The sequence below is a fragment of the Mixophyes fleayi genome, chromosome 7 (assembly GCF_038048845.1).
Source record: "Mixophyes fleayi isolate aMixFle1 chromosome 7, aMixFle1.hap1, whole genome shotgun sequence".
In the NCBI taxonomy this organism is placed as follows: Eukaryota; Metazoa; Chordata; class Amphibia; order Anura; family Limnodynastidae; genus Mixophyes; species Mixophyes fleayi.
This window is the reverse complement of record NC_134408.1, coordinates 154,300,835-154,325,668: the sequence shown is the minus strand read 5'-3', so window position 1 is coordinate 154,325,668 and position 24,834 is coordinate 154,300,835. Positions and strand designations below refer to the sequence as shown.

At 41.0% G+C, this 24,834-nt stretch overlaps 1 protein-coding gene across 1 annotated transcript in view; it reads left to right on the top strand.

Moving 5' to 3' along the window:
• Positions 1-24,834, top strand: part of DPP10 (dipeptidyl peptidase like 10) — a 227,408-nt gene that overhangs the window by 104,516 nt on the left and 98,058 nt on the right. The window contains exons 4-5 of the mRNA XM_075181255.1: positions 19,376-19,470; positions 24,565-24,639. Coding sequence (XP_075037356.1) covers positions 19,376-19,470; positions 24,565-24,639 — 170 coding nt within the window. The remainder of the gene's footprint in view (positions 1-19,375; positions 19,471-24,564; positions 24,640-24,834) is intronic.

Here is a 24,834-nt window from a genome sequence, read left to right as displayed (position 1 = left end):
GACATGATCTTGTTGGAGGTTTTCTATTCCCACTCAAAAACATGTATAATGTCAATGTACTATAGGAACTAACACATAGATATTTCATTGTCGTTCACAAACTAGAGGTCAGAGCTTCTGCAGACTAGAAAGATAACGAGAAAGAGCTTCTCTAGTTTAGACGTATAACAGTACCTTGGAGATATAAGTTACAAAGTTTGTTTTAGCCTAACAAGCATCTTCCAGAAGTATTATTGTACAGTCAGCACAAGTGCGTCCTCTCGTCTCTCTCTGGTTGTTGTACTATACACCGCAGGGAAAATCTACCATAATCCAGCATCACAAGTGCTGACAGTTCCCATAGACTATCAGCATCTGGAGAGCAGACCTATAATAGTCCACCTGCCATAGGACAGACCAGACGTCCAGCACCTGCAGCACCTTGGACAGCAGCCTCTAGGGTCCTACAGAGTAATAACAATGACACTCACTAGTCACAGCTGGTTTATTGTCATCAGCATAAGGCGAAGTTCAGATAATCCCTGTGGATTACACCAATCAGATGCAGGGTGGATTTCTGTCGTAGTAGGATATAGTCTTATGTATTATATGTTTGATTGTGGTCAGAGGATATGAACTGAACCTGTCTGGATGAATCCACATTGTTTCCAATCTAATGGGAATTGTTATCGGTTTTAGGGATATAATGTGTTATATGTAAATAACCCGAACTCTTTGTATTTGTAGATTACAATAGGTCTTTGTCATGAACCACCGGCCTCTGGGGGGATCTAAATGTTCCTCCCCTGTACCCTGCTGACACCTCTCTTCTACTCATCTCTCTACATTGACCATATCCAGTTGTGCCGATGTCTGGCCCATGTCCCTGTGATCTGGAGGTGGCTCTGGCCTCTGGATTTACAATTCTCATAGAGATGGTTATGTACAAATATTAAACAGGGTTCTTCACCAATATGTGACGTATTTACTGATCTGTAGACATCTAGAGAAGAGAGAAGCCACAAAGTCCTCTTCAGTCTGTACATGGGACCAGCACGGTGCACTCAGTGTCACTGTACAGAATGTCCTTCAGGCTCCAATTCATCCCGGACAATTGATGAGATGTTGATGTCTTACAATGATCCCATCACCCTCATCTGCTGGTTTCTGATCTGGGGATATCCTCTGAGACGGAACTGTGGTTCGACTTCTAAAAAGTAGCTTTATTAGACATGAAATGTGGGAAAAAAGGAAGGAATTTAATTTCATTAGTTGTTAAAACAAGTCCATGTCCTAACTGACATTTTACTAACGTTTTGGAACAAAGTTTAGAAAAAGGTTTCATCCTCCTTCTGATGCTGATGATTACATGCGTATTATCCTAATATTGGTGAACGTGTCAGTCAGTCTTTATAATAACTGCAAGATATGTAACACATAGAACAATTATAGTCTGCTTAGTGCATATATGTCGCCGTCACATCCCTTTAGTGGGAACTGAAGCTGTAATAATCCTCCCATTACTCTACCAATATCATCACTACTGTCACTAACACGATTAGTAATATCACTACTGTCACTAACACTAATATCACTACTGTCACTAACACTATTAGTAATATCACTATCACTATCAGTAATATCACTACTGTCACTACTGTCACTATCAGTAATATCACTATTATCACTACTGTCACTAACACGATTAGTAATATCACTACTGTCACTATCAGTAATATCACTATTATCACTATCAGTAACATCACTACTGTCACTACTGTCACTATCAGTAATATCACTACTGTCACTATCACTATTAGTAATATCACTACTGTCACTATCAGTAATATCACTATTATCACTATCAGTAGTAACGCTATCAGTACTATCACTATTAGTAATATCACTACTGTCACTATCAGTAATATCACTACTGTCACTATCACTATTAGTAATATCACTACTGTCACTATCAGTAATATCACTATTATCACTATTATTAATTATTATTATTATTAATTTTTATTTATAAGGCGCCACTAGGTCTCCGTAGCGCCGTACAGGGACAGACAGAAACACGGTACAGGGTGAGACAGCACAGTACAGTTAACAAGAATCACAGTAACTCAGAAGCTCAAGGTACAGCTAGATGAAAGGTGAGAGCCCCCATCGGGTAGCGAGAGGGGTAGAAGGGCAGAAGGACCTCATGGAGGAGACAAGGAGCTGGAGAGCAGAGTTAAGGTGGTGGAGAACAGGAGGAGAGGAGGCCCTGCTCGGAGGAGCGTACAATCTATTATCACTATCAGTAATATCACTAGTGTCGCTATCAGTAATATCACTATTATCACTATCAGTAATATCACTACTGTCACTATCACTATTAGTAATATCACCACTATCACTACTGTCACCACTGTCACTATCAGTAATATCACTATTGTCACTATCAGTAATATCACTACTGTCATTATCAGTAATATCACTATTGTCATTATCAGTAATATCACTACTGTCACTATCACTATTAGTAATATCACAACTGTCACCACTGTCACTATCAGTAATATCGCTAATAGTAATATCACTACTGTCACTATTATTATTATTATTATTATTATTATTATCCTTTATTTATTAGGCGCCACAAGAGATCCGCAGCGCCGTACACAGCACAAACAGTAGACTAAACAAGGTGACACATTACAAACGGTTAACAAAAAAATACCAAAACTTCAGAGACTCCAGGCAGACTAATGCAGTAAAGACGGAGCAGAAGAACAGGTATGGAGAACAAAGGGAAGAGGGCCCTGTTCAAATGAGCTCACATCCTAAGGGAGGGTAGACAGATCTCAGGCACACAGGGAGCAAGTTGAAGAAGTGGGGAGAGAACAGGGGGCAGGGAGGAGAGAGGGGAGAACAGGCGGAGGAGATGAGGGGGTTAGGTGGAAGGTTGGTAGGCCTTTAGGAACAGGTAAGTTTTGAGTGCCCTCTTGAAGGAGGACAGATTGGGAGAAAGACGGATGGAGCGAGGGAGGTCGTTCCAGTGAAGGGGGGCAGCACGGGAGAAGTCTTGGATTCTGGAGTGGGAAGAGGTGATAAGAGTGGAGGAGAGGCGACGGTCATTGGCCGAGCGCAGGGAGCGGGCAGGGGTGTGAATGGAGAGGAGGTTAGAGATGTAGGGGGCAGTAGAGTGGGAGAGAGCCTTGTAAGTGGTGGGGAGGAGTTTGAAAAGGATTCTGTAGGGGAAGGGGAGCCAGTGTAAGGCAAGGCAGAGAGGGGAGGCAGAGGAGGAGCGGCGTTAGAGGAAGATGAGTCTTGTGGCCGCATTGAGTATAGAGCGGACACTATCAGTACAATCACTATTATCACTATCAGTAATATCACTATTATCACTATCACTACTGTCACTACCATATTGCACCAATACAAAATTTAAATGAACCACACACCTCATTTGACCAATACATTAATTTAAAATATATTTTAAAATAAACAGTAATACTCGCCAACTACCAGCTTATTTCTTCATCTGTAATGATTTAAATCTTCCAAGTTTTTTTTAAAAAAATGCCTAATAAAATTAATTGCAAAGGTTTGTGGTTGACTATATAAATACACCTAATAAAATTAATTCCAGGTTGGCAAAAAAAAAAATCCTCTTTTCTTCCAGCTTGAATTACCCAAATAATCCGCTGGAACATGCTTAATAATGTAAAAAAAACATTCACAGACAAGGGAAACTAGCTCCTGACTGGAAGACCACCTAATGAAAAAACCTGGGACTGTCTCATGACCCAGATCTGACAGGTCCACCGGCAGTACAAGGGTTAATGTGTCTGGGGTTCCCGGCTGCCGCTAATATTGCCCTTTGAATGTCGACATTGTGATAAATGCAACTATCATATAACAATGTAACAACTACAATATATAATAACTGCTAAACATAACTGTCATATAACAATGTAACAACCACAGTATATAATAACTGCTAAACACAACTGTCATATAACAATGTAACAACCACAATATATAATAACTGCTAAATACAACTGTCATATAACAATGTAACAACCACAATATATAATAACTGCTAAACACAACTGTCATATAACAATGTAACAACCACAATATATAATAACTGCTAAATACAACTGTCATATAACAATGTAACAACCACAGTATATAATAACTGCTGAACACAACTGTCATATAACAATGTAACAACCACAATATATAATAACTGCTAAACACAACTGTCATATAACAATGTAACAACCACAGTATATAATAACTGCAGTATTAATACAGACAGACCTGCAGACTGTCAGCAGTTCTTCCTATCAGGACATGTTTAGAATATCTGCCTCTTTTCTGGTGGTTTGTTGTGTGGTTAATGCACCTGGATAAATTACATAGTTTGCATTTGTTCCGTGCGTAAAACTCGGGATGGTGGTTTCTGATCTGGCGGTTTGAGATCATACGGTTTTAGTTTTACTAAATCTCATGGTTCACTAACTGGACATAAAACCAGCAAAACGCACAGTAGTAAATCTACCCCTTATGTGTTTAGTTTCCTTAATTGTTATTTTTTTTTATAATATATCTACTGGGTGTTTCTTTTGGGTATAAATGTAACATTCATCAAATCATATTTTATTATCTACTATTGAGATGCCCACACGTTTTTCTTCTTTTATAAAGGAATAAATATAGAAACACGGCACAGATGCTCGTTAGTGATCTAATTTGCCTGAATATGACTCTCCTAATATGGTATAATGCGCAGTTATAGCTCCATTTAGAGGATCCGGTATATTCAAAGCAAAGATCCTTCCTATCAATACCTCTGATTTAATGAAACACAGTTCTTCTAGATAACCCCATTAAAGAACTATTTATTAAATGATTAATGTCCCTTTATAAATAAGACATTACATACAGTTTATTTCTGCATATCAGGACTTAGGAGAGAATATCTAATTGTTCAAAGTTTCAGCTGTGCGATTTAGGGATCTGCTTGTGGGATTCTAATGTATTTATGTCTTACTATGAGAACTGTTACTATGGAGGTATGATAAGCAACTATAGATGGATTGTACGTTTGTGAATGTCCTGTAAACAACTATGTATTATCGATGGTTGATTTTGTATATATACATTTCTATGAATACATATAAAGATAAATTCAAGGTGAGTTTGTCATGCACGATTCCATTCCCCATTTTTTAAGGTGTGTGTGTAGACATATCTATATTTCTTATCTTCTTTCTCCTGATGAAGTCTGAGTTACTAACAGACGAAACGCGTTGAGATGCTGGGATTGATTTTGCTGTGATACCACCAGAAATTCATTCTTACCTGGACTTGGTTCACTACATGATCGACATTACAGTGTCACAGTCACGAAGGTGGAGTTGGCGATACCTGCCAGCAGTTGGCGCTACTGAGTACTGAGGCGCGGAGTCTAACACGCCCCTGGTTTTCACCAGGGACCTCCGCAAGGACTTCGCTGCAAGGGACGTGCAGGTCGCGGCCCTCAGTATCAGTCAGCTGGCGAGGTAACAATTGAGGTAGTGGTGACAACCCACCAGGATGCAGGATGGAAGAATAGTCAGCAAGCCGGGTCAGAACCAGAGATACAGATATAGCCAAATCAGAAGCAGGAGAATGGTCAGGAAGCCGGGTCAGTACCAATAATCACTCTAAGCCAAAATCAGGAACCCAAGGAGAAGACAGGAACAAGCCGGGGTCAGAATCCAATAAACAGTAACACAGGAACAAACGCTGGAGCAAGGCTGAAGACCTAATACTCTGGCAAGCAAGTGGCGTCAGAGTGCGCTTTAAATAGAGAAGAGAGTTCCCTGATAGGTGCGCCAATATCGGCGGGAGAACCGTACACAATCGCCAAAAAGTCGCAGCGCAATGTACCGTGGTGCCTTGTGCATGCGTACGGATGGCAAAAGGAACAGACAGGGGTTGCTATACAGCGGAAGCCAAGCTAAGCGTACGCATGCGAATGGAATGGGAATATGCGTTTGCTATGCGACAGGATGCGGACATCGCAAGGAGGCAGGCGCTCGTCTAGAGGCAAAAGCAGGACGGCGCCTGACAGTACTCTCCCCTCTCTTCTTAGTCAAGGCTTGTAAGGTCGCTTCCCTCTCCCTCTTGAACTTGGCCAATAAACAAGGGGCGTGAATCTATTGTACATCGACCCAGGATCTCTCCTCTGGGCCATAGCCCCTCCAGTCAACAAGATATTGGTGGCGACCCCTGGAGATCTGGAAATCAAGAATCTGATTGATCTCATATTCCTCCCCATGATCCGTCTTTACTGGGACCGGGGGAGGGGTTCTTTTGACAAATCTGTTTAGAGCAAGGCATTTAAGTAAATAGATATGAAAGACGTTGTTAATCTTGAATGATTGAGGAAGGAGGAGTCTGAACGATACAGGATTTATGACTTTAATGATTTGAAAAGGTCCGATATAACAAGGTGCAAACTTCATGGTAGGAACTCGAAGTCTCAAATTCCTTGTGGATAGCCACACTTTGTCCCCGACTCGAAGTCCGGGGACTGGTCTATGCTGAAGATCGGCGCTAGTTTTGTAGCGTTGGGAGGATTCCAGTAACTTGGATTTGGCTTGAGACCATAGTTGGGAAAAGTCCTGAATATGATTCTGCATGGCCGAAAGAGCTGAACCATGTTGGGAAAGTTCAGAAAGGAGAGGGTGGAACCTGCAGGTAAGGAAAAATGGAGACCAACCAGTGGATTTGTGCACTTGGTTATTATGAGCAAATTCTGCCCAACACAAATAATGGCTCCATTCAGCCTGATTACCTGAAGAATAAGTCCTGAGAAACTGTTCCAAGTCTTGGTTGGCCCTCTCGGTTTGACCGTTGGTCTGAGGATGGTAGCCTGAAGAAAATTTTAGATTGACATCCAACTCTTTGCAGAATGATTTCCAGAACTTGGACACAAACTGTACTCCTCTATTAGAGATAATATCCTATGGACAACCGTGAGGTCGGAAAATCTCTTTGATGAAGAGGATGCCAAGAACAGAAGCCGAAGGGAGTCCCTTGAAAGGTATGAAATGAGCCAGCTTGGAAAATCTATCCACTACCACCCAGATTGAATTGAACCCATGGCTAGTTGGTAGATCGGTGATGAAATCCATAGAAATACTTGTCCATGGTCTCTCTGGAATGGGAAGTGTTACCAAGGGTCCTGCTGGAGATTGCCTAGGCGTCTTGTGTCTGGCACAGATTTCACAAGCTGCAACATCTTAACGTCCGCCTGGGAAGAGGGCCACCAATAATACCTAGAAATCAACGAGAGGGTCTTCTTAACACCAGCATGCCCTGCAAACAGAGAATCATGGGACCACTTGAGAGCCTTGGGCCAAAGCCTGAGGGCAAGAAAGGAACAACCGGGAGGAGGAACCTTAGCTGAGGTAAGGGCCACAATAGTAGTAGGATACAAGGTGGTTCTGGGGGCGGGTTGGGGATCTTTATCATCAAATGAACGGGAGAGAGCGTCAGCCCGAATATTCTTAACCCCAGGTCGAAAGGTCAAAATGAGGTTAAAACAGGAAAAAAACAGGGACCAGCGAGCCTGGCTTGTGTGCAGACACTAAGCTGTTTGCAAGTACGTTAAGTTCTTATGGTCCGTGTATACAGTAACAGCATGCTCAGCCCCTTCTAGCAAATGTCTCCACTCCTCTAAGGCTGTTTTAATGGCCAATAATTCCTTATGCCCGATATCGTGGTTTAGTTCGCTGGAGGAAAATCTTCTGGAACAGAAACCACAGGGATGAAACTTTCCATTACGATCTTTCTGTGAAAGAATGGCTCCTATGCCAATGGAGGATGCATCAACTTCAACAAAGAACGGCCGAGACAAGTCAGGTTGTAGCAAAATTAGGGCAGAGGAGAATGCTCTTTTTAATGACTGGAAGGCACTGAGGGCTTCGGGAGACCGTGATTAAGCTGCTCCCTTGCGGGTGAGGGCAGTAATGGGAGAGATGAGAGTAGAAAAGTCTTGGATGAAATGCTGATAATAATTAGTGAAGAGTAGTGGGTCCGCAGGTCAGTAGTGGGTCCGCAGGTGAGTAGTGGGTCCGCAGGTCAGTAGTGGGTCCGCAGGTCAGTAGTGGGTCCGCAGGTGAGTAGTGGGTCCGCAGGTGAGTAGTGGGTCCGCAGGTGAGTAGTGGGTCCGCAGGTCAGTAGTGGGTCCGCAGGGCAGTAGTGGGTCCGCAGGGCAGTAGGAGAGGTGTTGACTGATATTTGCACTCTGACCTCAATTTTCTACTGTGGTGTAAAAGTGAGGGAGAGGCACATGTTAGATAAAGGAACCAATTACTGGCCTCTATATAGAATGAGCCTGGCCATGAATTGTGGTGAGTACATTTCCCATTGCTCATCTGATCTGTAGTTTATACCTGTGGTTCTCTCCACAGTTATTCATTGGGGACATTCTGTAACTGCAGAGACCCTTCCTATAATAATCTTAATATCCACGAAACAGGAGGGTTTGGTGGAAAACAGCTACTGAGGCACAAAACTCCAAAATGTTTTGGATTGGCCAGTGGGTGTTTCCCCAGATTCCGTTCCACATTACTTTAGAATTAACTTAATTTTAAGGGATTTAAGATGTGACGATTTGCAGCAAACTGCGATCACAACAAACAGTGTAGTATTATGGGTTATGTCGGTGTGATCATGTCGGGGTATCTAGACCATCATTATATTGACTACCATCGGGTATTATGACAGATATCCCCAATAGAGAAACTTACATTTTTAATACAGTAATTGACTTAAAGATTTGATCTGTGCAGAAATCCTGTATTTAATGAGCTGGTTCTCTCCGTTCCCAAACACTGATATTATTCTCACTACAGATGAAATTAACAAAAGTGCACAGATGGTATTTTTCTAAAGTGATCATCGAAAATGTCATGTTAATTAAAGAAACTATACTTTGTATGTCTAATGAATACCAGTTTTACGATTTATAGTATTTATATGAATCACACATTTAAAAAGCTATTTTGCAAAAGTATTTCTCCATATGATAATAGAATATATAATCATTTAGCTTATTAACACAAGACCTGGAAAGTTGTGTGAATGTTCCTCCATTATTGTGACCTGAAGGATGAGAGATGATCTGTGATGTTTCTTATAGACAGGGCATCAAAGTGGATTGTTGTTTTGCCTAAACAATACTCGGAGAGATTGATGGTACATTGTTTTCTACGATTTACACGTCATTACCTTCCTCATTTAGAAACTTGGTCTAAATATCAGATTTTCATTTCTGCATGCGGTGAAAGTGTCATTTTACTGAGAATACTTTGAACCTGAATCACTTATAATATGTGATTATGACAATAAATACAGTAACTGGTGGAAAATGCTACAACATGTTTTTGCCAGTTAGTAACTTTGGCTCAGTTCCTCGTCATTGCCCCATTATCTGAGCCCTTCCTTCCATCTCCTCATTATGGAAAACCTGAGAACAAAGTAAATCACATAGTAGACCAAGTAGACTGTTCCCACGGGTGTTTCCACCACCGGTGCCAGCATCAATATGGGTTTGGATGAGAGACGCACTTCCATGACTGATGCTAAATGTACAAATACAAACAGACAAATTGTATCCTGATTAATGGCCGGTCAGAGAAGACGGCACCATCTGGGTGGCAGGAATGATGAAATGCATTGACACAAGCAAGGAGCCACCTCCCAGAGGCCTCCAGTGACGAGACATTATAACCTGATAAACTCCTGTTCCTCAGCAGCATTCGCTTCCTTCCTCTTAACCTTTGAGGTGTCAGGTAAAATAATGTTTCTCTACTGCTCGTACATTGCCTGACACATTGTGGTATAACACAAATTATAACCAAACTCTGCTCTTTAATCTTCCCTATACACCCACTGACTAGTACGCAGCAAACAGATGTAGAGGAAATACACAGCATCTATATCCTGGGCCCTTATTACTCCAGTGATGGAGATAATGCTTCTTAGTTGTCTGGATTTTCTGTGGTTTGTGGAGAACGTCCCAGCTGGTATTATTGTTGTAGTGAGATCAGACACCAAGCTGCCAACACATGTAGGAAATGGTCTCTCTAGGGGACTCGTCTTACTCCGGGTGCCAGATCTGTGCTACTACTACTACTGCTGCTGCTGACCAGCACAGACATAAGACAATAATCATTTCTAACCATGAGCGGCAGCTATCCCCCATGGCATTACCAGCCCTAGGGGCATATTTAATAAAGCACGATAGTGCTTTTAACGGATAATTAAGGTCCCACAGTGTCCTCCGCAAATTTATTAAGGGGGCATCGCAGCAGATATCATGGATATCTGCTGCTTTGCATTCCTCTTCGTTTTTGGGAGCAGTCACCATTCAACAGAATGGTGACTGCTCCTGGCCGCAATCTAACAAGTCCCGAAAAAACATTTTTTTCGGGAACTTGTCATGTTAATGTACCAGCTGCAGCTGGCGTACATGAGGAAATCTACTGCTGTCAGCTCTGCTCCGAAGAGCAGAGCTGGACAGCGCATGTGTGGAGGGATCACATGATCCCTCCCTGTCACTCACAGCTCTCTCTCTGCAACGCGAGACAGAGAGGGGATCTGTGTGCGCATGCGCAATTGAAGAGTAAGGAGAAGACCCGAAGACAGCGCTTCCGAAGAGGCAGGTAAGTATGATTATTTTTTTTTTCACAGAAACAGCAGATTATCGGGACTGCGGTTTCTGTACTCCGGTTTTGATAAATTTGAGAAATGAATCAATACTTATCCGTCCGATAAGGATTGATAACCATTTCTCTATTTCAACGTTAAATGATAAATGTGCCCCTATGTGAGACTAGCTCCATGAGCGAGCTCTTAGCGGTTATGGCGTTATATTTATAAACAGGGATTTCCCACCTGATACCCACCCCTTTCATACCCGAGATTTGGCCAGTACCAGCCTAGGCTGACACTACTAGGGCTGATTTTTTTACTGGTCCGCAAAACTAAACTGAGTTACTTGATGATGGAGCGATAAGAGATGAGTGGAATCATGACACAATTATAGGTGAGTCGGAACATCCGTTTCCCGTGGTGTCATTTTCTACTAACATCTTTGCTTCGCTTTCACACACATCATTTTGTAAATTAGATTTTTGCTTATTTTATAGTCTATGAATAGATTTGGGACATCTACTGTTACTTCATTGTGCCGTGTGGTGAGGTTTCCTATCGTAATGGAGGACACCCTTTAAGCTTGTCTTAGTATGTACTATTCAGAGTCTTAAAATATAAGCAGCTCTGTATACTGAGTAAACTACAGGACCCAATTTACGCTTACATTGTGTCTGGACATAAGGCCGTACATAAGAACATATTACTGTTATATTTAGTGCTTGTGGTTTGTTTACTTGGATATCGGACAGAGATTTCTTTCTCTCCAACAGCACATTGTGCGTCAGATGAGTGATGTTCTTCATTGAGATTCTGAACATGTTCTCTAGTCTGATCTCTGCTTACTGCACAATATAAAAACATTGAATAAAAATCTCTTCTGCCTTTATGTCTCTGCTGGTATTTTTGATGAGTTTTTATTGAGACTGTTGTCAAGATCTGGGAATGATTAACAGCTTCATAGGAGAGAATGTGAGGAACATAAGCAGCTGTTAATCAAATGTGGCCCATTGCACGTAGCCAATTATGTAGATGGCCAATTACTCATCATTCAGCAGAGGGGTCATTTAACACCCACCAGTAGTCCTTCACTCTCATTAATGGACATTTACTTTGATAGTCATTAGTAAGTATCTAAAATGGAATTCTATTAATCGTGTTCACCATTGTTCCTAGATTTCCCAGTGAAATATTCGCCTAGTTCGGCAACTGGCTGCAAAATTTTGCACAATTCTGTGGCTGAATTTGGCCTTGAGTTTTCCCAAACTCACTACACTATTCATAGACTACACCACACAACTCTATAGACTACACCACACAACTTTATCTATAGACTACACCACACAACTCTATCTATAGACTACACCACACAACTCTATCTATAGACTACACCACACAACTCTATCTATAGACTACACCACACAACTCTATAGACTACACCACACAACTCTATCTATAGACTACACTACACAACTCTATTTATAGACTACACCACACAACTCTATCTATAGACTACACCACACAACTCTATTCATAGACTACACCGCACAACTCTATTCATAGACTACACTACACAACTCTATTTATAGACTACACCACACAACTCTATCTATAGACAACACCACACAACTCTATCTATAGACTACACCACACAACTCTATAGACTACACCACACAACTCTATCTATAGACTACACTACACAACTCTATTCATAGACTACACCACACAACTCTATCTATAGACTACACCACACAACTCTATCTATAGACTACACCACACAACTCTATCTATAGACTACACCGCACAACTCTATTCATAGACTACACCACACAACTCTATCTATAGACTACACCACACAACTCTATCTATAGACTACACCACACAACTCTATCTATAGACTACACCACACAACTCTATCTATAGACTACACCACACAACTCTATCTATAGACTACACCACACAACTCTATCTATAGACTACACCACACAACTCTATCTATAGACTACACCACATAACTCTATCTATAGACTACACCACACAACTCTATCTATAGACTACACCACACAACTCTATCTATAGACTACACTACACAACTCTGTTTATAGACTACACCACACAACTCTATAGACTACACCACACAATTCTATTTATAGACTACACCACACAACTCTATTTATAGACTACACCACACAACTCTATCTATAGACTACACCACACAACTCTATCTATAGACTACACCACACAACTCTATTCATAGACTACACTACACAACTCTATTTATAGACTACACCACACAACTCTATCTATAGACTACACTACACAACTCTATTCATAGACTACACCACACAACTCTATCTATAGACTACACCACACAACTCTATCTATAGACTACACCACACAACTCTATCTATAGACTACACCACACAACTCTATCTATAGACTACACCACACAACTCTATTCATAGACTACACCACACAACTCTATCTATAGACTACACCACACAACTCTATCTATAGACTACACCACACAACTCTATCTATAGACTACACCACACAACTCTATCTATAGACTACACCACACAACTCTATCTATAGACTACACCACACAACTCTGTTTATAGACTACACCACACAACTCTATAGACTACACCACACAATTCTATTTATAGACTACACCACACAACTCTATCTATAGACTACACCACACAACTCTATCTATAGACTACACCACACAACTCTATCTATAGACTACACTACACAACTCTGTTTATAGACTACACCACACAACTCTATAGACTACACCACACAATTCTATTTATAGACTACACCACACAACTCTATTTATAGACTACACCACACAACTCTATCTATAGACTACACCACACAACTCTATCTATAGACTACACCACACAACTCTATTCATAGACTACACTACACAACTCTATTTATAGACTACACCACACAACTCTATCTATAGACTACACTACACAACTCTATTCATAGACTACACCACACAACTCTATCTATAGACTACACCACACAACTCTATCTATAGACTACACCACACAACTCTATCTATAGACTACACCACACAACTCTATCTATAGACTACACCACACAACTCTATAGACTACACCACACAACTCTATCTATAGACTACACCGCACAACTCTATTCATAGACTACACCACACAACTCTATCTATAGACTACACCACACAACTCTATCTATAGACTACACCACACAACTCTATCTATAGACTACACCACACAACTCTATCTATAGACTACACCACACAACTCTATAGACTACACCACACAACTCTATCTATAGACTACACTACACAACTCTATTTATAGACTACACCACACAACTCTATCTATAGACTACACCACACAACTCTATAGACTACACCACACAACTCTATCTATAGACTACACTACACAACTCTATTTATAGACTACACCACACAACTCTATCTATAGACTACACCACACAACTCTATCTATAGACTACACCACACAACTCTATAGACTACACCACACAACTCTATCTATAGACTACACCACACAACTCTATCTATAGACTACACCACACAACTCTATATATAGACTACACCACACAACTCTATCTATAGACTACACCACACAACTCTATCTATAGACTACACCACACAACTCTATAGACTACACCACACAACTCTATCTATAGACTACACTACACAACTCTATTTATAGACTACACCACACAACTCTATCTATAGACTACACCACACAACTCTATAGACTACACCACACAACTCTATAGACTACACCACACAATTCTATTTATAGACTACACCACACAACTCTATTTATAGACTACACCACACAACTCTATCTATAGACTACACCACACAACTCTATAGACTACACCACACAACTCTATCTATAGACTACACCACACAACTCTATCTATAGACTACACCACACAACTCTATCTATAGACTACACCACACAACTCTATTTATAGACTACACCACACAACTCTATAGACTACACCACACAACTCTATCTATAGACTACACCGCACAACTCTATTCATAGACTACACCGCACAACTCTATTCATAGACTACACCGCACAACTCTATCTATAGACTACACCACTCAACTCTATTTATAGACTACACCACACAACTCTATAGACTACACCACACAACTCTATCTATAGACTACACCACACAAATCTATTCAAAAACTACAAAATCAGCAAATATGTGCGTCTAGACGAAGTCAAGGTGGAATTAGGAAATGGTACCGTGGAAAACGGCCGCCCTGCAGCAAAACCTCAACTCACTTTCTCGACACATTTTCGCTCATCCCTTATTATTATTAGTTTTGCAGAGCAGTACAAAAAATTGCCTTTAGAGTAAGATTACGGAAATAATATAAAGGGGTATAGAGGGCACTTTTTCAGAGGTGTTGTTTCCTGTGCAGAAGGGGACACAACCATTTCCACTCTGCAGAAGGTTTTAGCACCAGCCCAGAGCAGAGTCTTCGTCTCTCATCCGATACTGTCATTAGGACGCATCCTGCGCCTTCATGTTGCACATTTCTCTGAGCAGTATGGGACACATGTAACACAATCAATCCGGATACCCCCCCCCCCCCCCTTCAATGATAATTGAAGCCGTCCGCAGAACAGAATGTAATTAAATGAAAGAGGTGGTAGTAAGCCCCCCCACCCCCTTCTAGTCTCACGGAGCTGTGAGCAGGCTCTTTATGTGCGATGAATGGACCCTACAGACACATAAATAGAGGATACAGTATTTCCTGTGTGCCCAGAGATTCCATAATACTAAATTATCATCTGTTCTTATTACACGTACAGACATCGCCCAAGCTGGTAAACTAGCGGCCAAGTGCGGTGGGTGGTCTCCATCTTGTCTCATCTTTATTAGGCTAAAATCTATGATAAAACAATGTTTAATGATGCCATATGTACTGTGATATAACTATATGTGTGACTACAAGTTAGTATTATATGTAAGTACATAAAAGGCTCGGTACGCCCTACAGACCAATATGTTATCTACAATAATCTGTCATAACCATCGGCTGAAAGGATCATAACTCTGTAAACTCTATGGAGACAGTGAGCACATACATACTGCAGGATCAGAAGGATCTATAGCTGAACAAGATTTATAGTTGTGCTGAACAATCAAATCAAACGATGGTCAGTACTTTGGAACGTCCATCGTCTAAGTGACCCACTGATATGATATCGGGTGGGACAGTCCTTTATTGAGTGATTGGCCGATCATTAGCTGAAAACACTGCAGTGTGTACCCAGCCCTACAGTTACTATGTAAAATATATCTTCCCTTCTTCAGCCTCACTCAGCAATTATTGTGAACGTTATACTTATGTCATCTTTGTACATAGCTGTATATCTCACCGCAAGCTTTTATTCTTAGTGAACAGCCATCTTAATTATGGAAAGAGTTTCTGCGGTGTCCTCCAGTAATGTTACTAACAGGCAACGATACACACCTTCCCACAATTACACCATTATCTACATTATGTTATTAGTATCTCTTGTATATATGGCGAGCGCCTCCCAGGTCCCAGGAGACTCCTCAGGGTGACAGGGTAACTTTGGGTGATGTACGCGGCTTCCGCTCACAATCTCCTGTATAACGGGGCGTAATATGGATGAATCAGCAGCATGGTCACCACCTCGCTGGGGTCATGGAACTTATTACAACTAAATCCCTATCTGTGAGGAGTCATTTAGACTGTAAGCTACAATGGGGTAGAGACTGATGTCTACATACTATGTTGGTTCAGGCTGGAAGAGATCTCCAGTTGCTCAATGAACGCTGCCACTTACTAACCTCTATCAGTCCCTGAATGTTCCAGGATTATTAGAGCAGCTTCTCTCATCAACGCTCACGTAGAAGGACCCAGAAACTTCCACACCAGGTTTTATATACCTGTCTAGTCCTTTCTAAATGGTCGTGCGGAAACGTCTCTCTGGACTCTCAGCTACTGCTCTAGACTCTCTAACCTACCAGAGCCCTCAACGCAGCCACACGTCGCTGACAGTAGAATTTAATGAGGTCTCTTACAACGGTCCAGAAACTGATAGTAAAACATCTCTCCCATTTGTGGTCTACCTATAAGGCAACTCTATCTTCATAGTACTATTATTTATTTGCTCTTAGTATCCCATTCACCATGTAAATGATGGAGAAGACAGGATCAGGGTGTGTTCTGTTAGTGAAACAGAGATGAGTTTGGGAACATATCACAATAAATATTGAGTGTGTCTATCCTCAAAAATATTATAAAAAATAATTGTACTGAGCTACTGTGCCAGGAATATAAATACCTCTATCAGATGATGAATAGGATGGTGTCTTTCTTCCTTTACTGCTCAAAGAGTTTTACAGACTATGAAAATCAGCCACACCCCTAATGACATCATGCAATTGCCCCAATGGTGAAGCACTATACCCCTGAGTAACAACTTTGTAGGATCTAAGTAAAGTCCTGCAACAGAAATATCATTATACATTTATTTATTAAAGAGTTTTTCCACCTTCACAGGGAGATTTGTGCAACTGCTCACTGCTCACTGCTCACTACTAACTACGCTTACTACTCACTACGCTCACTACTAACTATGCTCACTGCTGTTTATTGCTCACTATGCTCACTGCTCTCTACACTCACTGCTCACTATGCTCACTGCTTCCTACACTCACTGCTCACTACTAACTACGCTCACTACTAACTACGCTCACTGATCATTGCTCACTATGCTCACTGCTCTCTACAATCACTGCTCACTACGCTCACTATGCTCACTGCTTCCTACACTCACTGCTCACTATGCTCACTGCTCCCTACACTCACTGCTCACTACGCTCACTGCTCACTGCTCACTATGCTCACTGCTCACTCCGCTCACTGCTCCCTACACTCACTGCTCACTACGCTCACTATGCTCACTGCTCCCTACACTCACTGCTCACTACGCTCACTGCTCACTATGCTCACTGCTCCCTACACTCACTGCTCACTACGCTCACTATGCTCACTGTTCACTATGCTCACTATGCTCACTCCGCTCACTGCTTCCTAACTCACTGCTCACTATGCTCACTACGCTCACTGCTCACTACTCTCTGCTCACTACGCTCACTGCTCCCTACATTCACTGCTCACTCCGCTCACTGCTTCCTACACTCACTGCTCACTATGCTCACTACGCTCACTTCTCCCTACACTCACTGCTCCCTACGCTCACTATGCTCACTACTAACTACGCTTACTACTCACTACGCTCACTGCTCATTGCTCACTATGCTCACTGCTCCCTACAATCACTGCTCACTACGCTCACTGCTCACTGCTCACTATGCTCACTACACTCACCGCTCACTACACTCACTATGCTCACTGCTTCCTACACTCACTGCTCACTACGCTCACTATGCTCACTACTCACTACACTCACCGCTCACTGCTCCCTACACTCACTGCTCACTACGCTCACTGCTCACTACGCTCACTGTTCACTACACTCACTGCTCCCTACACTCACTTCTCACTACGCTCACTGCTCACTGCTCACTACACTCACCGCTCACTGCTCCCTACACTCACTGCTCACTACGCTCACTATGCTCACTGTTCACTACACTCACCGCTCACTGCTCCCTACACTCACTGCTCACTATACTCACTATGCTCACTGCTCACTACACTCACCGCTCACTGCTCCCTACACTCACTGCTCACTACGCTCACTATGCTCACTGCTCCCTACACTCACCGCTCACTGCTCCCTACACTCACTGCTCACTATGCTCACTGTTCACTATGCTCACTGCTCCCTACACTCACTGCTCGCCACTATAGTGTCTAAGTAAGACGACAGACTGGAAAGGAGAGACGTTTGTATGAAGGGTATAATGGAGGAGAAAGAGGAAAGTCCTCCATAGCTTGAGGCATTTTTCATGGATTCTCTCTGCTTAAAACAAAATCTCCATGAAATGGTCAATAATAGATTTTATCACTAAGCAATTAAATCTGTATTTTCTGTGTTACATGAAGGAGAATGATGACTTCTATTCAGGTGAATCAATATGTATTGTAATTATTGTAATTAGGTTCTGATAGGAAATATTTTATGTCACCCAATGCGTAGAAGTTCACAAAAGGAATCTGTTTCATTTAGCTGGGATTAGGTTAACGATCTGGTAATATTTTGGATCACAGGACACTTTATTAGGCTGTGACTTTCAAGCCATTTCCACACCAATATTGGGGGCCTTTGGGTCTATTACCGATTACCAATTATATTCAGGTTCTCGACTTCATGGCAGGAATCAGATAAATTCCTTTTGGGAACAGAGTGATCACATTACAGACAGGTCTGTGTGTATTGGGGGATTATTTGTGGATTGCAGAAAGTACAGAATTATATCTGTAATTACTATGAAGCCACCACTGGACGAGATCTTACAACGATGGCTGATAATGGTATCTCACAAAATACTTTACCTAGTAAACACAGCTGAAGAAAATGAGTTAAAGGATATAATAAATTACTCATCTTTTGTGGCTTCATCTGTAATTATATCTGGTATTTTAAAGTCTTCCATTGTTGATTCTCTGTTTTTTCTTGTTCTTTTCTAGAACATGAACTTGTGTATAAAAACAGGGACGGTTATGTCTTCAAACTAAGTATAGAGACCAACGAGACAACGACGCTTCTGGAAAATGCAACTTTTGTAAGTTTTCTTCTGCGTACTTACCCGTGATGTCGATGTTTTGTGTGATGATATAACACCATATAATACTGATCTCTAGGAATAATGTATTCTCTAGAATTTGCCATCCACTCCAACATGCTGGAGCCTTGGATGTAATACATAGCTACAGGTCTGGACTTTGTGGTATAAATGTATTTGGAATTTGTATATATTGCCAGTAAGTAATGGTTCATTTCGTATTTACCATCAAGAATTCTGGGAAGCGACGCGGTCCAGGAAATGATTCTTCAGAAGAGAAAACAGTCTCATAATATTGGAATATTCTTCCCAAAATGTTGCAGTTTGCCACAATTATCAGTATGTTAGAATCCAGAAGTAAAGTGACCACCACACATGGAAAAGTGACAGATTCACACAGCTCCGGAAATACTTTAATTCCTTAGTTTTAAAGATAAACCACAAACTCAAGTACAAGTGATGTCATTCAAGTACAATTTATTGGCACCAATAACATAGAAAAGATCAGGGTAGCAGAACGCAAGTAGTATCACAAGAACAGGGTAACATAATGCCAGGTGTAGAAGACGAAACTTAAGAAAACTGAACTATTATTATCTTTGAAATTGGTTAGTGCTGTGAAATCTCACACCAGTTTCTAGTACAGAAATGTTGGAGATGGGGTATGACATCATAAAATGTTGGAGATGAGGTATGACATCATGGAATGTTGGAGATGTGGTATGACATCATAAAATGTTGGAGATGGGGTATGACATCATGGAATGTTGGAGATGGGGTATGACATCATAAAATGTTGGAGATGGGGTATGACATCATGGAATCTTGGAGATGGGGTATGACATCATGGAATGTTGGAGATGGGGTATGACATCATAAAATGTTGGAGATGGGTATGACATCATGGAATGTTGGAGATGGGTATGACATCATGGAATGTTGGAGATGGGGTATGACATCACGAAATGTTGGAGATGGGGTATGACATCATGGAATGTTGGAGATGGGGTATGACATCATGGAATGTTGGAGATGGGGTATGACATCATGGAATGTTGGAGATGGGGTATGACATCATGAAATGTTGGAGATGGGGTATGACATCATGGAATGTTGGAGATGGGGTATGACCTCATGGAATGTTGGAGATGGGGTATGACATCATGACATGTTGGAGATGGGGTATGACATCATGACATGTTGGAGATGGGGTATGACATCATGACATGCTGGAGATGGGGTATGACATCATGAAATGTTGGAGATGGGGTATGACATCATGAAATGTTGGAGATCGGGTATGACATTATGGAATGTTGGAGATGGGGTATGACATGTTGGAGATGGGGTATGACATCACGGAATGTTGGAAATGGGGTATGACATCACGGAATGTTGGAAATGGGGTATGACATCATGACATGTTGGAGATGGGGTATGACATCATGAAATGTTGGAGATAGGGTATAACATGTTGGAGATGGGGTATGACATAATGGAATGTTGGAGATGGGGTATGACATCATGGAATGTTGGAGATGGGGTATGACATCACGGAATGTTGGAAATGGGGTATGACATCATGACATGTTGGAGATGGGGTATGACATCATGAAATGTTGGAGATAGGGTATAACATGTTGGAGATGGGGTATGACATCATGGAATGTTGGAGATGGGGTATGACATCATGACATGCTGGAGATGGGGTATGACATCATGACATGTTGGAGATGGGGTATAACATGTTGGAGATGGGGTATGACATCATGGAATGTTGGAGATGGGGTATGACATCATGGAATGTTGGAGATGGGGTATGACATCATTGGGGGTGTGGCTAGGACAGGTCTGAAAACACCACAAGTTGTCTCATAGTTGTAGTTTCTCTCCCTGTCCCAGCTTTGTATCGCTAGACGTTCCCCTGATCCAAAAGCAAATGAATCTTAACTCTGGCCAAGAATTGCAGCTAATTTACTATTTTGTGATCAGATTAAACTGAAAGTATTAAAAGAGAATTGTAGTCAAATACATTTTCACAATATAAAAGTAAATTGAATGTTTCAGTTGATTTAATAGAGGATTGTTGATTTGTTCTGATACACAATAGATACGAGAACATACGTAGATTTAAGCAGGAATGACTGTGATCATACGGTTTATGGAGACACATTCTTCTCATGCATCAATAAGGAACCCCAACTTTCTCCTAATACACAGTATGAAGTCTTCATAATAAGGTGTTGTGGAAAAGGCCATTGATAAATTATTTTAGTAAAATACTATTTTTTGTTAATCCCAAAACCCTCCGATGAGAATCCAGGTGACCATCGTTCATGTGATGATGATTTATATGATGCAGAGCTGCAGGTATCTTAGGACTGGAGGTTCTGTGATCGCTCCAGCTCCCCGCACTATAATCTGCTGTATATCTTGGATCAGGACACTGCGTAGATCTGAGATCTTCTGCCCCACGGTCCTTCCAGATAACACCTCATTGTGTAATATCTACAACAATCTGATTTCAGATAATAACACCAGAAAGTTGTTATTTATTTTCTTCGATGTGTTGAATACTGTGCAGATCTTTTATTAACTAACCGACCTTTGTAGAACTTGCAGAGTAAAATGTGACATATCGGAGCCATTCCTCAATTTCAACTCATGCAACCAATAAAAGTCCAAGTGACAATTATATTTAGCTGTTCATTGAAGGAACAAGATTTCCACCGTGACAGGTGATGGATCTTGATAAATGGCAGAATAACGTAACGTACAACGTATTATATATTGAGAAATACAAATCAGTGAGTGGAATTCACAAACTATTACAAACAAAATGACAAAAGTGTTTCTGATATAGATCATTTTAAAAATGTTCCCCATAATATTTAACACCATTTTCTGAGACTAGACTGTTAAAATTTTCTTACCGCATCTGAAATTAGCAAATTGTATTTTGTTCTTAAAAAGGGTTTATTTTAACATTTTTATATGGGGTCTATGCTAATGCTTATCATCTACCAATTCATTTTTTAATTTTCCTTTTGAACAAATACTTTTTTTATTAGTTTTTGAAGCTGTAGAAACAGGAGAAGGAACATCACAATCGATGACGAAATCAATAACAGTACAAAACCCCCCCCCCCTCCTTACAAGAAGTGTGTGAGAGAGGCTGAGGCTGGGGCTAAGGGGGGGCGAGAGAGTCTCTGCTTATAAAAGTGAAGCTCAAAAACAGAATAGATTGAATGGCAATGAAGGGTTGTTTGTCCTCATAGAGATCTGTCCGAGGGGACCATGTGCCTTGGATGGTTGGAGGTGTATTATGTCAGCTCTCACTGATAGTCTCCACACGGTAACAAATACTGGGAATTGTGGAGGTCAGCGAGGGAGGATTAGCTTCCAGTTGGAAGCGGCTGCATTCAGAATACACTTATTAGTTTTTGGATAGGACAGGATGGGCCGAGCTAGGAGGGAGTACAGTGGGGAATCCGGCATTAGGATGTCTGTGATAGATTTAAGAGACTTATGAACTTTCTCCCAGTGCATTTTATTTTCGGACAGGCCCACCAAATATGCAGCAGGGCACCTTGTGGACGTACGAGCACCAACATAGGTGGCACAGAGACAGGCTAGGACCCAGTGCAACCTATAGAAAAGTTTAACTGAATTGTCTTTTATCCTCACAGAAATAAAGGTTTTGGCCAGATTGGACTTCATTTTGGTCCACTCTGTGGGGTCCCAGAACCCTCTGACGTCCCTCTCCTGTGCCAGTTCATGCAGATCGTTTTGTGGTTGGTGTTGGAGCAGAATTAATTGATACAGCGTTGAGATTAAGCCACTAGACGATGAATTGTTGCAACAGAGAGACTGACAGCGGAGGGCTAAGAGACTGATAGATGTGTTGAAGGTATTGTTAGAATACGCTGTGAGCGCAAATCTAGTACGTAACTCCGCGTGAAAGAAGTGCAGGGAGTCAAGATCCAAAAATAATATTATGCCTAGTCCAACAGTGGAAATCTTTGTTGGCCTGTCCATATATTTTTTTTGTATTTCAGTGTAACTTAGAATAATTTGCAAAATAGGTTATGTCCCTCTGAATATAATGTAAATAGGAATATTTTAAGAATGTAGAATTTTCTAGAAAGAGAAATTTCTGAATTTCGCTCATACTATTTTGCAAGTGGACATTTGTTACATGATGTCTATGGGATAAACAACAGCTGATACTCTGAAACATTCTACAGGGATCTGTAATAGGTTTGTCTCAGGAAAATACTTTAAAATAATATTTATTGCAGATGACTTTCTGTGACCATATATAGGCTGAATACTTGTATCGTGGTCATGTAACTATCAGGTGATCACTACACACTGAATATAACAATATAATACATAAAAAGAAAAAGCCCTATAGGGAAAAAAAAGTAAAATCCAGATACTAAAATAGCAAAAGGGAACACCAGCAGAATGATGGGCTGCAGGCAAAACAATCTTGATAAAAAAATCACAAATTTAATAGCAACAAAATAAAAATAGAAATAAAAAATCACAATAATAAATAACTGAAATATCCCATAAAAGGAGAAAAAAAAATCTTTATGAATAAATTCACATAAGATGTATAAACATGTATAATAGAATAAGTAACCTCCTACAGATATAGCATCACAAGTACTGAGAAAGATATTCGCCTATTAGATAATCCAGCTTGTATAAGGCATCAGTAAAAAGTCCAGGTTCAAACAGTGGAACTGAATCCCAGTAATCGGTATCTGCAATTACTGCTCTATAGTTCAGGAGACAATTGTTTTTAAGTGTTCTTACCCAGTTCCTTGGAAAATCAATCTGAGAAATAAATCCCCTGGTTCAGCAGGCTGAGGTATAAGCGTCCATTCGGGTGGCCACCCACACAGTAGCTAGAACTCCCATCATGAAGTCCATGTATTTTGCTACAAATACCGCATATCAGGGATCTTTACTATGTAAAAGTAAAAAGAGATAAATTCCTGCCGCCCTGACGCGTTTCATTTGCCAGTGAACTTTTTCTAAGCAATATAATACTTTACACATCTTTTATTTTCTGCTTTCTAGGTAACATTTAAAGCATCTCGATATTCTGTATCTCCGGACCTGCGATATGTTCTCCTGGCGTATGATGTAAAACAGGTGACTATTCCCCTATATAAAGCATTGTGAGGAAAATGTCTGTGTTTGATGTTGCTTTGGCTCTGGGTGCTCTATCACCCCTCTTCCCATTGTCTCTGGCGCATGATGTCAGTAAACTGTTCTCCTCCACTACTACTAGTTCTCCTCCACCATGACTATCTGTTCTCCTCCACCATGACTATCTGTCTCCTCCAC